At 42.8% G+C, this 17,166-nt stretch overlaps 1 protein-coding gene across 1 annotated transcript in view; it reads left to right on the forward strand.

Annotated features, from left to right (window-relative positions):
* Nucleotides 1–17,166, forward strand: part of GMCL1 (germ cell-less 1, spermatogenesis associated) — a 1,627,466-nt gene that overhangs the window by 1,440,595 nt on the left and 169,705 nt on the right. The window contains exon 14 of the mRNA XM_044083130.1: nucleotides 11,865–11,952. Coding sequence (XP_043939065.1) covers nucleotides 11,865–11,952 — 88 coding nt within the window. The remainder of the gene's footprint in view (nucleotides 1–11,864; nucleotides 11,953–17,166) is intronic.

Raw genomic sequence — 17,166 nt, forward strand, 5'->3', positions numbered from 1 at the left:
TAAAGTGATATCCTTGTGTGGATGTCCTTCTCAAAACTAATACTGCTGAAAATACTAAGCTGTGTTTTTTTCTTAAATCAAGTACTAAAAGTGCTGCTAGTTCTTATGAAAACTGATCTTTGTATATTGGGTTTTATGCACTTTCTGAATGTTTTATGTTCAGAGGGTTTGATGCTATTTCTTTCTCCTGCACTAGCTTTCTTCTCACGTCCACATTAGCTGTCACCATCATTTTAAAACATTAGTATATATTCACATGACATTTTTTCAAACTGCTTTATCATACACTGCAGCAGCACAATGTTAGCACTAATGGCTGTATAATGTAGTTTGTCACCTACAGGCAGTGAGGCATTATGTAAGTACAAGTGCAAGCAGGTTGATCATGGAGGACTTGTCTTAGGGAAGGCATGTCAGGGATGTGATCAACACATAAGTATATTTCCCTGTGAAGAGAAAGGTGGTGGATATCAGCTTCATGAACTGTTAGTTGTAGCTCCGTTGGTTCATTACTTGCACAGGATGTCATAGCTGATGTTGCAGAAGTATGCATGCTTCCACTGCATATTTAAGTAAAAAAAAATATGAAGAATGAATACAGCAAAATGAATACAGCAAATTTATTCTTTGGGGTGAGAAGAAAAGATCCAAATGAGAGGTATGTATATTGTGATTCAGTGGTCTCGTTTGTTCTGTCTTTAAGTTTAACTAGTTTGCACTGCATGTGAACACTGAGGAATCCATACAGCAGAGGAACAAGCTTTTCAACACCTTACTCTGTGGTCCCTGGAATATCAGTGAACAAATGGTATAAAATATATGCTTATTTATATTTTGTTGATCAGGTTAAGCCCTAATATTCAGCAGGGATCAGGAGAAGAACTAAAAACGATTTTGTACAGGTAAAGTTGATAATGCATAAGTAGAAGTTACATGGGTAAAAACATTAGGCTGTAGTAGGTCAGATGTGACATACAAGTAATGTTTCTTTTCAACTGATGTCATGAACCTTCCCTTCTACTTTCTACATTTGGAGACACAAGTCATTCCCTTTGATTTCTCAATGGAAATGTCTGACCTTAATTGTGTCATGTATACTCATTAACAGTTGTTACCAAGGCAGTTACTTCCTCACAGCAAATCAACTCTGCTATACAGAAAGACCTGAAAGCTGGTGGAACTGGCTTCATAAAAACAGATTAACATCGAATTAAAAACATCCACAGTTACATTATTTGAAAAATACTAAATGGCTTTCCTCATCCCTTAAACATCCTCAACCCAGGCAAACAACCACTTACAAATGTTAAGCAATCAAAGTAACTTAACATTGTTAGAACAAACATTGTCTTTTCTTTCACTTGTAGAACAGTGGTCACAGAAGATTATATTAAAGGACAACTATGGGATTCTATTATTAAATGCTCAATTTCTCTGTCTTTTGTCTCCCTATTTACTATCCCTGCTATGAATAAACAAAAACACAGCATTTAAAATATTTTAATTTGACTTTTTCCTCTCCACTAGAACAATACCGTACTGCACTGTAGTGGTTTCGCTTTCAAAAACTTTTGTCCCATCCTTGCTACAGTCTCCAATTCACTGATGTTATCAAGGCCACTGAGTACAGGTAGATGTTCCTTGTGTTTCACTGTTGCAGTCATTACATTTGGGTAATCTGCTGGCAGGTTGCCCTCAGTTGGCCTGAATAACAAAGTCTTGGGTCCTGCGTCGGTTGCTGTCTCCTCTTCCATGACGTCAGGGGTATAAAACATGCAGCCGACGCCATTTTATTCAGTCTTTCTTGCCATGCGGTGCCCGAAGCAGAAGCAGTTCGCAAGTGCCAGTCGGCCGACTCCTGAAATTTTCGCATTCAAGTTTCAGAACTGAAGTCTTCAAACTAAAGCTAAGTACCCCGTTGGGGAAACTTTTTCTTGCTCCTTACTGATGTCAGTAAAAGTTAATAATTGCATTATTTGTGGGAAGCAAATACCTCATAAGGATTTTCATTGGTACTGTATTCCTTGCCTAGGCCCAGATCATAACGTGCCTTGCTGTCGGTTTTGTGCTAGATTTAACCAACGAACAATTAAGCGGCTGTATATTTTTGCTTCTAAATATTTTGGATCAAGATTTAATTATCCTGAAATATCGTCGGTTAGCAGTCCGACTACCGGAGTTCACAAAAAGCACAAAGAAAAAGACAGAGACAGACCGTCGAGGTCCAAAACCGACGAAGAAGATTCTCTTAAGCCATTCGCCAGTTTGCCGGTACTCAGTGAGGCGCTTTCGCAGCCCCTGATACCCGCTACTTTTGAGTCGCAGGCCTCTACCGAGACCCATTCAGAGTCCGGTATGCTGCGTGATTCTCAGTGTATTGAACCTGCGGATGTCTCTCCCTTGAATGGGTCCGGAGCCACTGAGCAGGCACCGGCTTCTGAGGGTGTTTTCAGGCCTCAACATTTTTATATTAAACAGACACCAGCTCAAAAACAAGATCAAAAACTTCTTCTGTGTCTAAAAAACCGACAGATGAGCCACGTGCTCAGGCCCCTATGCCTAAAAAACAGATGATCAAAATGGCTGAGGACTTAATTACCTTGATCAGGGGTTCCCAAACCCCCCTGCTAAGAGGCCTAGGCAAGGCACTAATTATGAATCTTCAGATCAGGTTTCCATTTCTTCGAATTCCTCTTCTGATCAGGAATTTTCTATTCCACCGTATGAGGATTCTGATGCAGAATAATCCATCCCATCTGCATCTCCTCTTGAGGATTACTCTTTTGGAGAAACTTTGCATACTTTAAGGGAACATTTTCACTGGGAGAGTCAGGACTTCTCTGGATCAAAAGAAGAGGTGTAGGGATTTCCTTCTTCTTCCTCAGCATAGGCCTTTGGCAATACCTCCTGTATTAGACATTGTTGATGATGTGTTTTCGGAATTAAGCTTGGCTCCTGATTCCCTACCTCTGGCTCCTAGTAAGCCAGACAGATATTACAGGGTTCCTGACTCCAACAAATTTCTATTCAAAAATCCTGCTGCTGATCCTGAGACTATTTTACAGGGTCCCAAAGGTGTAAAGGCCTCTACAGCCAAAAGTCCTACCCCCTCTGATAGAGATTTCAGGGCGCTGGATAGATGGGGAAAGAAGTTTTATACGTCTGCAACCTTGGCAATTAGGGCCCTTAACTGCCAGTTTCATATGCTTAAATATCAGTTGCATGTTATGGGCTTATTGAAACAGAAAATGATGTTGATTTCTGATTGTGTGGAAAATAAAGAATTACAGGAATTGTTGCATTCAGCAGAACAGGCTGGAAAGCATACTTTGCAATGTGGTTTTGATTCCTTGGAGGCCTCTTGCAGGGCCACAGTTACTGGATCTGTGATTAGAAGGCATGCCTGGCTCAAGGAGCAAAATCTGCCTAATCATGTTAAAACTAAATTGTTGGATGCCCCCTTGCAGCATGATACTCTGTTTGGTAATAAGGCAGAAGAGGTTTTAAAGAAAATGGAAGACAAAGCTAAATCTATGCAAACTGTAAAAGATTTCTTGCAAGTGCAACCACCCAAGTTCATAGGCACTGGCCTACAAAAAATTGGTCCTTTCCTGTGTCCAGCAGAGTCACTCAAGGCAAATCCAGGCGCTCAAAAGGATCAAGGTATCAATCACAGAGTTCTTACAAGTCAAAGCAATGGGGTGCCTCCACCTCCAAATCTGGAGGAAACAAAGCACAACCCAGTTTCAATGACTTTCCTCTACCTTCACCAAGCACTTATCTTTTGGCAGCCCCCTTGGGGGGAAATCTAGCACTTCATGCTCAAAATTGTCAGTTAGTCACCCAGGACAAGTGGGTATTAAACATAGTATCCCAGGGGTACAGATTTCATTTCCATACTTTGCCAATTCCAAACGGTTGGCCAGATCTGCCACAAAATCAGTGGGCAGAGACTCAGAAACAAGTTATGTCCCTCATGGATATGGGGGCTATTCAACCAGTACCAGAAAAGGAAAAAGGACAAGGTTTTTATTCAAGACTTTTCCTGGTACCCAGAAAAGACAATGCCTGGGGTCCAATACTGGACTTGTCGATTTTAAACACATTCCTGGACATTCCAAAAATCAAAATGCTGACTTTACAGCAGCTACTGCCTATGCTGGGCAGGAACGCTTGGTTAGTGACTCTAGACTTAAAAGAGGCTTACCTGCATATCCCAATAAGGGAATCATGCAGAAGATACCTCCGTTTCAAGGCAGGTTTTTCGCATTACCAATTCTCTGCACTGCCCTTTGGCTTATCTACTGTGCCCAGGGTCTTTACAAAGTGCCTGGCACCAGTAATTGCATTCTGCAGACACAAAGCATACAAATTTATCCTTATCTGGACGACTGTCTCATTCAAGCAGAGGACAAGGACACTCTTCTTCAATATCTGGCATTTGTAAAAAGGCTTCTAACATGCCTATGGTACACAATAAATGAAAAGAAATCCCAACTGGTACCCTCTCAAATAATTACATTCCTGGGTGCAAGCTTGAATACAACTGCCCAGATGGCTGCTTACCTTACGCCAGACAAACAAAGGCAACTGACAACATACTTCAAACAAATGGCAACAAAAACCCAAATAAATGGCAACAAAAACCCAGTTATCTGCAAGAGAAATTCTGCAGGCTTTGGGGTTCATGGCATCCTGCATTCTACTAATTCCATATGTGAGACTGCATATGAGGAAACTACAATGGTACCTAAAAAGTTTATGGAGTCAACATTGTCACAGTCTGGAAACAATGATTCCTCTCATTCCCTGCCTACAACAGGAGTTTCTTTGGTGGGCATTGGCATGTCACCAAAACAAGTGACTGTCATTCACTCTACCCCCTGCCACCCAAACCCTAACTACAGACGCATCAGACTATGTGTGGGGGGCCCACCTGGCAGGGAGATGCATTCAGAGCAAATGGAACCCAAAACAAATGCATCTGCATATCAACCAGAAAGAGATGCTAGCTGTTCAGAATGCTCTGACAGCCTTCAAGGACTTACTTCATCCAGGACAACTACTGATAAAGACGGACAACACCACGGTTATGTGGTACATAAACAAGCAGGGGGGTAAACATTCCTACCCCCTTTGCAGACTAGCCATGGCATTGTGGAATACAGCTTTGACTTACCAAATACATCTACAAGTTCAATTCCTGCCAGTAAAACAAAATACTCTGGCAGACGACCTAAGCAGAAATCTTATGGACCCGCACGAATGGAAACTGGATCCACAAATCTTCAGCATGTTAACACAGAAATGGGGGAGCCCAGACATAGATCTATTTGCCTCTCCCCAAAATTATCAGCTGGACAAATTCTGCACAAGAACTTATCACAGAAAAGCATGGAAAGTGGATGCCCTATCCTTCAGTTGGAAAAACCTATCCGTCTATGCCTTTTCCCCTCTGCCTCTTCTCTCCAAGGTCTTACTAAAAGTTAGACAGGAAAAAACAAAAATAATCCTAGTTGCTCCGGACTGGCCTCGCCAGCACTGGTACCCAATTCTAAGGAATATGTCTCAACTCCCTCCTTAGTACTTGCCTCAAGTACCTCATCTGCTGTCTCAGCAGAACAATCAAATTATGCACACTCCACTCCAAACTCTGAACCTTGCAGCATGACTAATCATTTAATTATCCAAACAACACCTCTCAGTAAATCTGTGATGGATGTCATTTTGGAAGCCAGAAGGCCTAGTACTAGAAAATCTTATGCTGATAAATGGAAGAGATTCTGTGCTTGGAACCAAGCACAAGGATCGGACACAGCAAAGCCCAATATTCCTCAGATTTTACAATATTTGACTGAGATGCTTGACAGGGGCCTATCTTTTTCTTTGATAAAAATACATGCCTCTGCCATCTCGGCTCATTACAACACAGAGCCCCCCCCTCTTTTCTAATCCTCTGCTTAAACAATATCTTAGAGGGGCCAAAAATTTAAGGCCTCCTAGAAGATCACCAGCTCCTGCATGGGACCTCAACTTTGTGCTGGAAAAACTCACCCTGCCCCCTTTTGAACCAGCAGCTACTGCGGATATAAAATTTCTATCTTGGAAAACAGCTTTCCTCTTGGCAATCACTTCAGCAAGAAGGGTTTCAGAACTACAGGCTCTCATGGCTGTGGAGCCTTTTATTACATTTTACCCGGACAGGGTGTCCCTCAGGACCAATCCTTCTTTTATGCCTAAGGTGGTATCCAGTGTGGCTCTTAACCAGACAATTCACCTGCCAACATTTTACCCAAATCCGCAGAACAAGGGGGAGCAGATACTGCATTCGTTAGATGAACACAGACAACTAAGATTCTACTTAAACAGAACCAAATCTCTAAGGAAGTCTGAACAACTACTGGTAGCATTTGCTGCAGGGTCAGAGGGGAAGGCTATATCAAAGCAGAGTATTTCTAAGTGGATAAGACACTGTATTCATTTCTGCTACTTGCACCATGGTAAACCTGTGCCCAAGGGGATCAGGTCACATTCTACCAGGGCTGCATCTACCTCAGCAGCTTTTCTCAGAGGGGTTCCAACCAAAGACATTATAGAGGCTGCTACTTGGAGCTCTGTTTATACCTTCACAAAGCATTATCATTTGCCTCTCTTCTCCAAATCCAGGACAGGCTTTGCCACTGCAGTTCTGCAGGGCCTTATAGCCGCTCCTAATGCTATTTAGTTCCATCCTCCCATCCATAGCTTTGGGATTCTACCCAAATGTAATGACTGCAATTGTGAAACACGAAGAACATAGTACAGTTGTGTACACTTACCATAAATTTAGATGTTCGAGTGTATTCACTGTTGCAGTCCTGGTTACCCACCCGCCATCCCCCTTTTTTCTATAACTTTTCTTTCCTTCACTATATACTAAAGCCTTTGTGATATATTTGCTTTTAGATGAAGGTAAAGTTTATGTTGCTAAACGTGCATTTTCATATATTTCTGTTTATTTATATGTATACATATATATATATATATATATATATATATATTTATTTATTTATTTATTTGCTCCCCATTTGTGGGGCACCTGACATCTGGGGCAAGAAAAACTGAAAAAAATGGCGTCGGCTGCATGTTTTATACCCCTGATGACCTGACGTCATGGAAGAGGAGACAGCGACTGATGCAGGACCTAAGACTTTGTTATTCAGGCCGACTGAGGGCAACCGGCCAGCAGATTACCCAAATGTAATGACTACAACAGTGAATACACTCGAACATCTACATTTATGGTAAGTGTACACAACTGTACTTTTTCCTGCCATTTCCCTCCCCAAACTGACATCACCACTACCATCCTAAAAACCCACCCATGCTGTGATGTCACAGCTCCCTGGTCTTCCCCTACCCATACAGAAAGTAAAGGCTAAAACAAGGAAACAGTACAGGAGTCAAGTCTCCTGCTGTGAGCTGTTAATCACAGCAGATAATAGCTCAAATTACCCTTAGCACTTTGACACCTAGGGAAGTTAGGTGTGAAGGGGGATGGGAGAGGAGTCAAACTAGTACAATTCAGGCTTCACAAGAGACTGCAGTTTAGCCATTCTAAAAAGAAGCAGCAGTAAAAAGCACTTTGAAAGTCTGTTCTGTGGCAGTTGCACTGTTTGTGTTTAAGCAGTCACTGAACAGCATGAAATGTTACTTAAAAACTGACTGAAAGACAGCAGTGTATGCATGTTAAATCAATGCAGTGACAGGAGCTTTAGAAAGAAAGAAGCCTGTGTGATGTAATTTTTTACAGACAAGGACTGCATTGTGTGATACCTAGAGGCAGACTAAACAATTAGAATTACTTCAAGATGTCAGATCCCATGTGGTCATACGAGAAATTATGTATAAAAATATTTAAAACCCTGTAAACAGTCCCAGAGTGTTGTTAAAATGTAGGAAACACCAAACCATGATAAAATAAACATGTGTTTTGTCTGTGGGTGCGGTTCTCCTTTAACACAGCTTAAGACAATCACATGTGCTAACTAAGGAAGCTATGGAAGCTATTGCCTTTAGTGCATTACTGCCAGGGCTTGATTACTTTTTGCATATCATAGTTCTACAGTCGTGGCAAAACCAGGAAACACTCCAGATAACAGAAAATATAATTGTGAGATTTATGCACATAAACCCTTACAATGAGTTCCGTTGTCAGACAATTGCCAAATCCATCTGCCTTTCAGTAGACAAGGGAGGAAACCACCTCATTAGTACATTAATGTGCAGCTTGTTCAGTGACAGATATTGCCTTTTTTTTTTTTTTTTTAAATCTGCTCCACTTTAGGAGTTCACACTGTGGCCTATGAAACATGCAATACACTTCTGGTTATACAACCTTACGTAATGGCAGTGGCAGTAAAGGCATTTGCAAAACTGGCTCCAGTTATATGGAATACTATACCACAAGAAATCAGGACCTCCACCAACCTGCAAACCCTTCAGCAAGGCTTGTAAAGACCATTTCAGACTGTCCCAACAACATCAGTGTTTTGGCAGTCGTGCAGATTATCTTATTTAACTCTACTCCTTCACTGGAAAAGGGATATTAATAACCTTGCTTTCAAGCAGTGCTGCATTATGTTGAATGTGTGTACATTTTATACAGAATATTCATCTGTTTTTTTACAGTACCTAATCTTATGTTTTTTTACTACCCCTCTTCCAAGACCTTTACTTTCTTCTTGGAGAAGTTTCACCCTTACTTTATGCTTGCTCACATATTCCTTATGTTTCTTTCTAATGCTTCCACTATTCCAACTATAAAAGATTGTATGCCACCAATCATGTTTATCTACAGTCTGTGCATTTTCGGTGTAATACTTTTGTGCAGGTGTCTTGTGTTTGCAGTGTGTACTGTATGTTTAGTATGTGCAATAATCATGCATATATATAATGCTTTGTATGTTCATCATATTGATCACTGCTGCGTAGCCTTAGCTATATGGTTTATATCCTGCATAGGATGTAATAGCCGGTCGGCTTTCAAAGCTTCAGGGCACCTTTCATGTGCCCAGACCATCAGAGAGCTCAAGCTGAGCTGACTAAAAATACAGGTTTGGGCATCAAGCCCTTTAGAGCTTTCCTGACACCAAACAGTATGCTCCTCTGAGGCTTTCAAGGATCGACGGTCAACTTGTGCAGTTCTTTTGCTGGCCAGATTGGTTCCCTTTAGGGAAAAATCTTCTATTAAAAAAAAAATGTTTATTGATACTTTCCTGTTCATTAAAGGTATCTTAAAGCTAGGAGATATTTTAATGGACTGCCACAAGACTGTATTGAACTTTGAAACAAGAGTGCTGTTTTCCCATCAGTTTTTAAAGTTTAACGTAATTGAAAACCATTTATTTTACTTTTTGGGCTGGTAGATTGTTTAAAGTGCTTTTTACTCTATTTTTTATGTGAAAAAGTGAAATTTAAAGAATTTTTAAGTTTTGCTGGTTGTTTTCCCTGGGAAAAATGCACCATTTTCAGCTTGACCATGGTGCAAACTGCCAGTCCCATAGTCTGTTCTTCCAGCCACAAAAAGAAAATGTTAAGCATACAGCCTTTGCCACCACAGCAGGCTGGCAAATTGCCTCAGCCACAAATGGGTAAGTGTGCTATGGTCATTTATTTCACCTCATGCCACTCATCTTTTACCCTAGATCCCTCTGTTGTAGCATCTACAAGCACTATGGACTGGGGGTTTGCCACATCCTCTGTGGCTCTTGGGGTCCCCTTAGTGAGCAAGGGAGATCCACTCTTGTTGGTCCTGGAAGAAGAAATAGGAAAGGCTTCTCTGTTTTGCCAGAATGTTGTACCCATCCCTGTGGAAATTGATGCTACAATTAATAACATTGTTGGCCCCATTTTTCCTATCGAAAACTAAACGTGTATCTACTTTTCCTTAAATTTCCTTAGACAGGAGTATTTTATTGGGTCGGACTCAGGGTTTAATTCAGGCTGTTGATCCTTCTTATAAAGTGCTTTGTAGTAAAAGAAAGAGGGATACCTCTTTTCCTGAAGAGATTCAAAATTCTTAATCTGGTCACAGGAAGATGAAGGGACAGATATGGGGTTTTCTCCTCAAGTTTCTGTTTCAGACTCAGAGGAGAGCTCAGTTTCTGATTCTCCCTGTGGGGGTTTCCTCTTTCTCTGAGACTATTTCCAAAATGTACCAGTGGGGAGAACACAGAAGTTTCAGTCTATCAGAAAATACTGTGAGTGAAGAAATTTCCAGAACCTTCACCCATTCCTCCAGTTCTGCCAGCTTTGGAGGATGTGTGTGGTACTACCTGCAATTTTCTTGATAGTCAGCCAGCTGCCCCTAAAAAGGCAGATAAGATGTCTTAGTCTTTTAAGTTTTTGTACACTCTTCCCAATCCTGACCCCAGCAGATATAGCTTTAATTAATCCTACTGCTGCTAAGCATTTAGTCAATTGCAGTCCAACTCTTTATGATAAGGACAGGAAGATGATTGATAAGTATGGGAAGTGTATGCTTCTGCAACTTTGAATCAGGCTCATATGTTTGCTTTGACTAATTGTGAAAGAAAGATGAATGTTTTCTCTGCAGTTTTCTTTTTCTTTTTTTCAATAATTTTTATTTTTGTTTTACATTTGCAAAAACCATAACCATTCCATATTTACAAAATGACCATATTTGCATGTTATACATTGTGGATAAAGTAGAAACGTAGGTCATACAACATACATAGTTACAATATATACAAAGATGCTTTCCCAATTAATGTTTTCTCTGCAGTTTTCCTACTCTTTATGATAAGGATGGGAAGATGATTGATAAGTATGGGAAGTGTATCCTTCTGCAACTTTGAATCAGGCTCATATGTTAAAGTTTGCTCTGAATAATTGTGAAAGAAAGAGGAATGTTTTCTCTGTGTTTTTTTTCTTCTGAGGAAAAACCTGCTGTAAACAATTTAGTTTCTTCAGTTGTACAACAGCAACTTGTATATATTTTTTCTTGAATGACAGGATGGTGTTTTCATTTGCTGATATTCTTTAGCACCTCCTTTTGATTACTGGGAGCACTGCTCCAGCTCTTTATATGAAGATTCACTACCCAAGCTAGTTTTAATTTTGAAGATCCCCTTCCATCAGGCATCAGATTACTTTAGTTTAGTAACTGGGAACAAGCTGTGATGATCTCCTGTGGTTACTTGTTTTGCTACTGAGTGTTCAGGTTTGGATATTGGTTGGGTAGGCAGTCCCTTTGTACTCTCCCCCTGTACTGTATTTATAGGAATCATAGGAAATATAAAGCGACTGAGTCTTTTGATCATTTACGCCTTGCCATTACCCACTCTTAGACTGTACCTTCTTTTTATTTTCATCATTCACTGGATCGTTTATTTAGAACCATGTATAGAGTATCTTCATTCCTTTCTATATCATTAGATGTCTGATGATGTATATTTATTTTTGAGTGACTGCATATCTGTACTCACCACTAAAGTGATTGTCGCTGACTAATGTGTTTGCCTCTTTTGTCTAGCTTTTTCTTTGACAACAAGGCTTTCCAAAACTTGAACAGTGGTGGTGTAGCCTGGCACCTTATTTCTGCCAGTGGGACTAGTTTTGTTAATAATTACTTTGCACTCATCATTCCATTATGTTGTACAACACACACTGTTTTGAATAGAAGAAAGGAAGTCTACAAAAGTTGTGGCTATTTGGAGTTATGATAGTTTTATGATACGTTAAGAAAAAAGAAAGTACTGCACGGTTTACTAGAAACATGCTTTATTTTATGCTTCTACGTGCTGGCATTTTCCGAAGGACATAGAAATGTCATATCCTTAACAGAATTTTTTTTGTTTCAGGTTACGCTTGGCTTCATTCGATAGCAGTGGGAAAGTTATTCGCAGCAGAACAACTGGATATCAGATACTTACTCTTGAGAAGGATGAGGTACTCTGCTTTTTTGTAATATTTAAATGGATAGGGAGAACAATACACCTGAGTAACAGTTTTTGTGATTGCTGTTGAGGTGTGATTGTTGAAGATGATCGATGTAGTGCAGATACAACATGCAAACTTGTATAGCAGTGCTTCAGCAATAGTTTGCTAGGAGTTTGTACTTCATTCAGCAACATTTATTGAGTTAGTATTTACTTCTTTACTTATTTGCTTATGTTTACTAGGGTAGTCCAACTAGATATAGCCCCTTTTCAGTGGAGGCTTGTGGAAAAAATGTCCAAGTATGCAAGCAACCCACTGAATTCATAAGTAGAAATGTAGATATATTAAGAGGTATGGTGTGGTCATGCAATAAAATTGGGCTGATAGATCTGAGGATTAAGTATTTTACAGACTTTTTCTCTGCACTGAATCTCAGCTGCACTCTGTCAGGTCTGACAGACTTTTTAGATCCAAACAGAGACTGGCCATTCCACGTACTCTAGTTTTATAGCACAATCAGGTTGCTCCCTGGCTGACCCAAGGTTCCTCACATTTATTGGAATTGAAACAGTAACTGCTGAAGACCATGGTGCACTGTTTTTGGGAGTTTCATTTTCCCTGATGTTGTGTGACCATTTGCTTATATATAGGTTTGGGGTATGGGAGCTTGTTCCCCCTGCAAAAAAAAAAAAAAAAAGATCTCTGTCTTAGTAGGGAACACTACAAACATATTTTGATCTGTTGTGATTTCCAAGCTAACAATTTCCCAGCATTTGTAGTGGAAGTGTTGATTCTGTTCTTATCGCCTGTTGAGATTTCTGCAGTAAGTATGTATGACAGTATCAGCCTGAGGACTGACTGTTGCAGCACTTTTAATTCCTTTTTGTGTGTCAGTTTATACTTTATGTGCATATTGTTTGATGTTCATTATCAGATCACTGTTGCAGTAATGCTGACAAAAGGGGTGTATCCTGCCAAGTCTACAATGTCTGTCCAGTATGTCAAAGCTTTGGTGAGCCTTCCTCATGCTTTGTACACGTGACCTTAGACTTAGGTGTGAGGTCTGTATGCTAGTACATAAGGGACAAATGGGTGCCAAGATCCTCAAAACTTTATTGTCGCCAGTCTAGGAAGGATGATGTCATCTGTAGCTTGAAGAATCCATTTTACCACTACAAGAAAAAACTGACTGCCCCATTGGAGATCCTTTCTTTTTTTTCATAATTTCTTTATTGTAATTTTTTTAATGTCATCACAGAGAGGCAAATGCCTCAATAGTATACAAATTTCTTCCAAAGGTAGACATTCTGAGTGTCTTTTTTGCTTACCATTTGTCAGTCTTTCATCCCAAAAACCATTAGAAGTCGTCTTCCTTCTCTAAACATTTGCTTAGAGAACAAATGGCTTAAGGCTCTTGCATAAGCCACCAAACTGAAGTAGTTTACTTCATTTGCTCTTCAACCTGTGGGCCCTCGGATCCATATTGGATCAGACACTTCCACATTTTCCAGCTACGGCTCCGAGCTCCATGCTCCTCCCCTTACCCATAATGCCCCTGTCTCCCTTCAGATCTCATTTGCCACCTAAGAGGAAGCAGCGTGGTCCGAGTTCCATTGTAGTAGTGTTGCAGTTTAAAGTGAAACATTTTAATTTTGATATCTTTCTAACTATTCTTTTCATTCCTAATCTTTTCTATACCTTCACAGGGTTCTTCGTAGTTGTTTTCTTGTAGGCTTTTCTATCTTCTTCCCCTCTTCTCTTTCCTCGTGGTAGTGTGTGTGTGTGTGTGTGTGTGTGTGTGTGTGTGTGTGTGTGTGTGTGTGTGTGTGTGTGTGTGTGTGTGTGTGTGTTTGTGTGTTTGTGTGTGTGTGTGTGTGTGTGTGTGTGTGTGTGTATGTGTGTGTGTGTGTGTGTGTGTGTGTGTGTGTGTGTGTGTGTGTGTGTGTGTGTGTGTGTGTGTGTGTCTGTGTGTGTGCATTGAACCGGCTAAGGCATGGCGGATGCCCCAAAGCCTGGTTTCAAAAGATACACAGAGTGTGGCCATAAGCTATCCCTGGTGGATGGCCACACACTGTGCGTGGTTTGTTTGGGGTAGCTCACCTCCAGTCTCCCTGTCCTATTTGCACTGGGTTTAACCCCAGAGCTCTTAAGGACAGGTGGGACAAACTGATTGTCAAGGGCCTGTTGTCCTCTACTGCTGGGACGGATGTCCCACCTGCCCCCTGCTAAGCAAGCAGCAGCTGCTGCTTCATCTTCCCCTTTCTCAGCCTCTGGGACTCAGCCTCCTGCCAAGAGGCCTGGGGAGGGGGATAAGGTCAAGAAGGACTGGCCTCGCAAGTGCTCCCCTGATCACTCATCAGAGGCTGGCCAGTGCCCTGAGTGTGTCAGATCCAACTAGATCGGATCCAAACTCTCGGAGCCGTAGCCTCGGGGTCAGATCCAAGGGGGTGCTGTCTGCTCCGAGCTTGTTGGAGAGAAGCATCCCCCTCGGCGTCTCAACTCCAACTCCCCTGTCAGATCAGAGGGGAGCGACTTCCTCCATTTCAGCCTAGGAGGTCTGTTCCCCCTCTGCATTCGACGTAGTGGAGAGGGTTCTCGCAGGGTCGAGGCCTCTAACTATTTCATCTTCGGAGTCCATCCAGACCCCTCTCCAGTCTTGAGTGCAGGTCTGGCCATCTTGCCCTCTCAGGGACAGCCCATAGCCATAATGCCCCAGGACGTTCTGACCTTGGAACAACCCGCTTGCGAGACCTCCCCAGAGAGCCCCCCTGAGGAGCCCCCCCCCACAAGCATACATGTAAATGGAGGCACTTGGTCTCTACTCCAGAGTCACTCACAGAAGACACAGACCTGTATGAAGGGGAAAGTTCCCTAAGATCACCCCCCGAGGATATCTCTTTTGGAGGCATCATGGAAATCTTACGCCAAAGAGAGGGATGGTCTGCCCCAAAACCAACCTCTGATGAGTCCGTGTTTCTGGAGGCATTCGGCTTGTGGCATCTACCTCTTAGGTGTCCCCTCCTACTGATCCACTTGTGGATTTGATTACATCTAGGGCATGGAAGGAGCTGGACATCATAGAGCCAATACCCAAGCGCTCGGACAAGGTCTTAAGCCCTCCCGCAGACAAATTACACTGGCACAAGAGGTCCCCTGTAGATGCTATGCTGGTGGTGGCGGCCACCAAGAAGGAACTCACCAGTTGAGTTCCACGGTCCATCCACCTGACCGAGATTCGAGGACGTTGGATTGCTTTGGGAAGCAAGTCTATGCTTCCGTGACCCTCTGTTTGAGGGCACTGAACTACATGGTGGACTTTATTCGACTCCAAAGAGATCTGTTCAAGGAAGTCACTGAGTCGACCCCAGGGTCCATGTCGGCAGAGGACAGGAAGATGTTTGATGCACGAATGGCCACCCTAAAATCTGTAGCCAACATGTCCATGCGTTTGCTCTCCCATGCCATAGAGGGAGCCGCACAGGTGGCGGGGTCAGGCGTTGCCATCTCGCATCATGCCTGGCTCCACTTATGTCAGTTCTCGGAGCCCTTCAAGGTGTCTTTCACCAATGCCCCTTTTGATGGTTCTTCCCGTTTTGGGAAGACAGTCAGAGAGAATTTAGTCCAAAGAGAGAAGAATGGGAAGACACGGTCTGCTGTCGCGGCCGCTTCTCAACGCCTCAAAGATCTTTTTCCAGGAACCAGCGAGGCCAGAAGAAGATGTGGTTCCGCAAGTCTCAGGCGATGTCCTTCAAGAATGCAACTGCAGTCATAACATGTGGGTTGTCCTGCCTCAGGCAGCCCTCGGTCGGCCGGATTCCAAAGTCTGGGTCCGACGTCGGCTGATGTCGCATTTCTCTCCGACGTCAGAGCGGCTGGAGTACATAAGCATCAGCCGACGCCATTTTCTTCAGTCTTTCTTGCCACGCGGTGCCCGAAGCAGAAGCAGTTCGCAAGTGCCGGTCGGTCAGCTCCTGTATTCATCGATACCGAAGTCATCAAAAAAGCTAAGTACCCCGTTGGGGACCTTTTCTTGCCTCAGCCGATGTCAGATATTACTGAAAAAGTTAACAATTGTCTTTCTTGTGGTAAACAAATACCTCATAAGGATTTCCACTGTTACTGCCTCCCTTGCCTGGGCCCAGACCACGACGTCTCGGCCTGTGTAGCCTGTGCTCGCTTCAACAAGCGCACTCTCAGGCGCCGGGCGGAGTTCGCTGAAGATTTCTTCGGCGATAAATTGGCTTACACCATGCAGTCGGATCTTCCGACATCGCAAACTCCCAAAAAGCGCAAAGACCGGGACCGACACCCTCGGCCCGCGTCTACCACCGCCTCCACGCCAAAACCTACCGCGAGTGCTCCGGTTTCCTCTGAGACGGTCTCTCCACCGCTCCGAACCGAAGACACCGCATTACCGACGACTCCGATTCCAGACATTACCCCGACGCCAGTCATCGATTTTCCTCCGGATACCGAAACCGAGGAAATGCCCGAGACCATTGCTGTAGACAAGGTCACTCCTGCACATGGAGCTGCCAGGCCTCCTATGGCCCTGTCTATTAAGGCCTACACTAGGGCTAAGGCAGCCAGCAAAACAAAGCATATTACTTCTAAATCCTTTCCTCAGCCTACTCCAGAGACACAAATTATGTCCATGGCTGCTGATTTAATTTCCATGATTAGAGGTTCACAGGCCCATCCTAGAGAGGATCCCAGCCTCCTTCTGATAAAAGGCCCCGGGTTGAACCCTCTGACCCTATCCCTTCAGATGAAGAATCTGAGGGCTCTGTCCACTCTGATAGCCAGGAAGAGCTCTTCCAGACCTATGAGGACTCGGATGCAGATGATTCCATCCCCTCGGCCTCCCCTCCTGAGGATATTTCTTTTGGGGAAGTGCTGCACACCATGAGGGAACATTTCAAGTGGCAAGGCCAGGAATATTCTGACTCCAGGAAACGCCTTAGGACTTTCCTTAAGAAGCCTCAGCACAGGCCCTTAGCTATTCCTCCTGTACTTGATGTTCTGGATGATTTGTATTCTGATTCTAGTGCTACCCCTGATTCTCTACCTCCTGCTCCAGCCAAGCCAGACAGGTATTACAGGGTCCCAGAAACTCATTCCCATTTATTCAGGGCCCATACTGCTGATTTGGAAACTATTTCACAGGGGCCTAAAGGAGTTTCAGCCTCCACCTCTAAAAATCCTTTGCCCTCCAACAGGGAA

The sequence above is a fragment of the Protopterus annectens genome, chromosome 9.part0, assembly GCF_019279795.1.
Source record: "Protopterus annectens isolate FY-2018-M chromosome 9.part0, PAN1.0, whole genome shotgun sequence".
Taxonomy (NCBI): Eukaryota; Metazoa; Chordata; order Ceratodontiformes; family Protopteridae; genus Protopterus; species Protopterus annectens.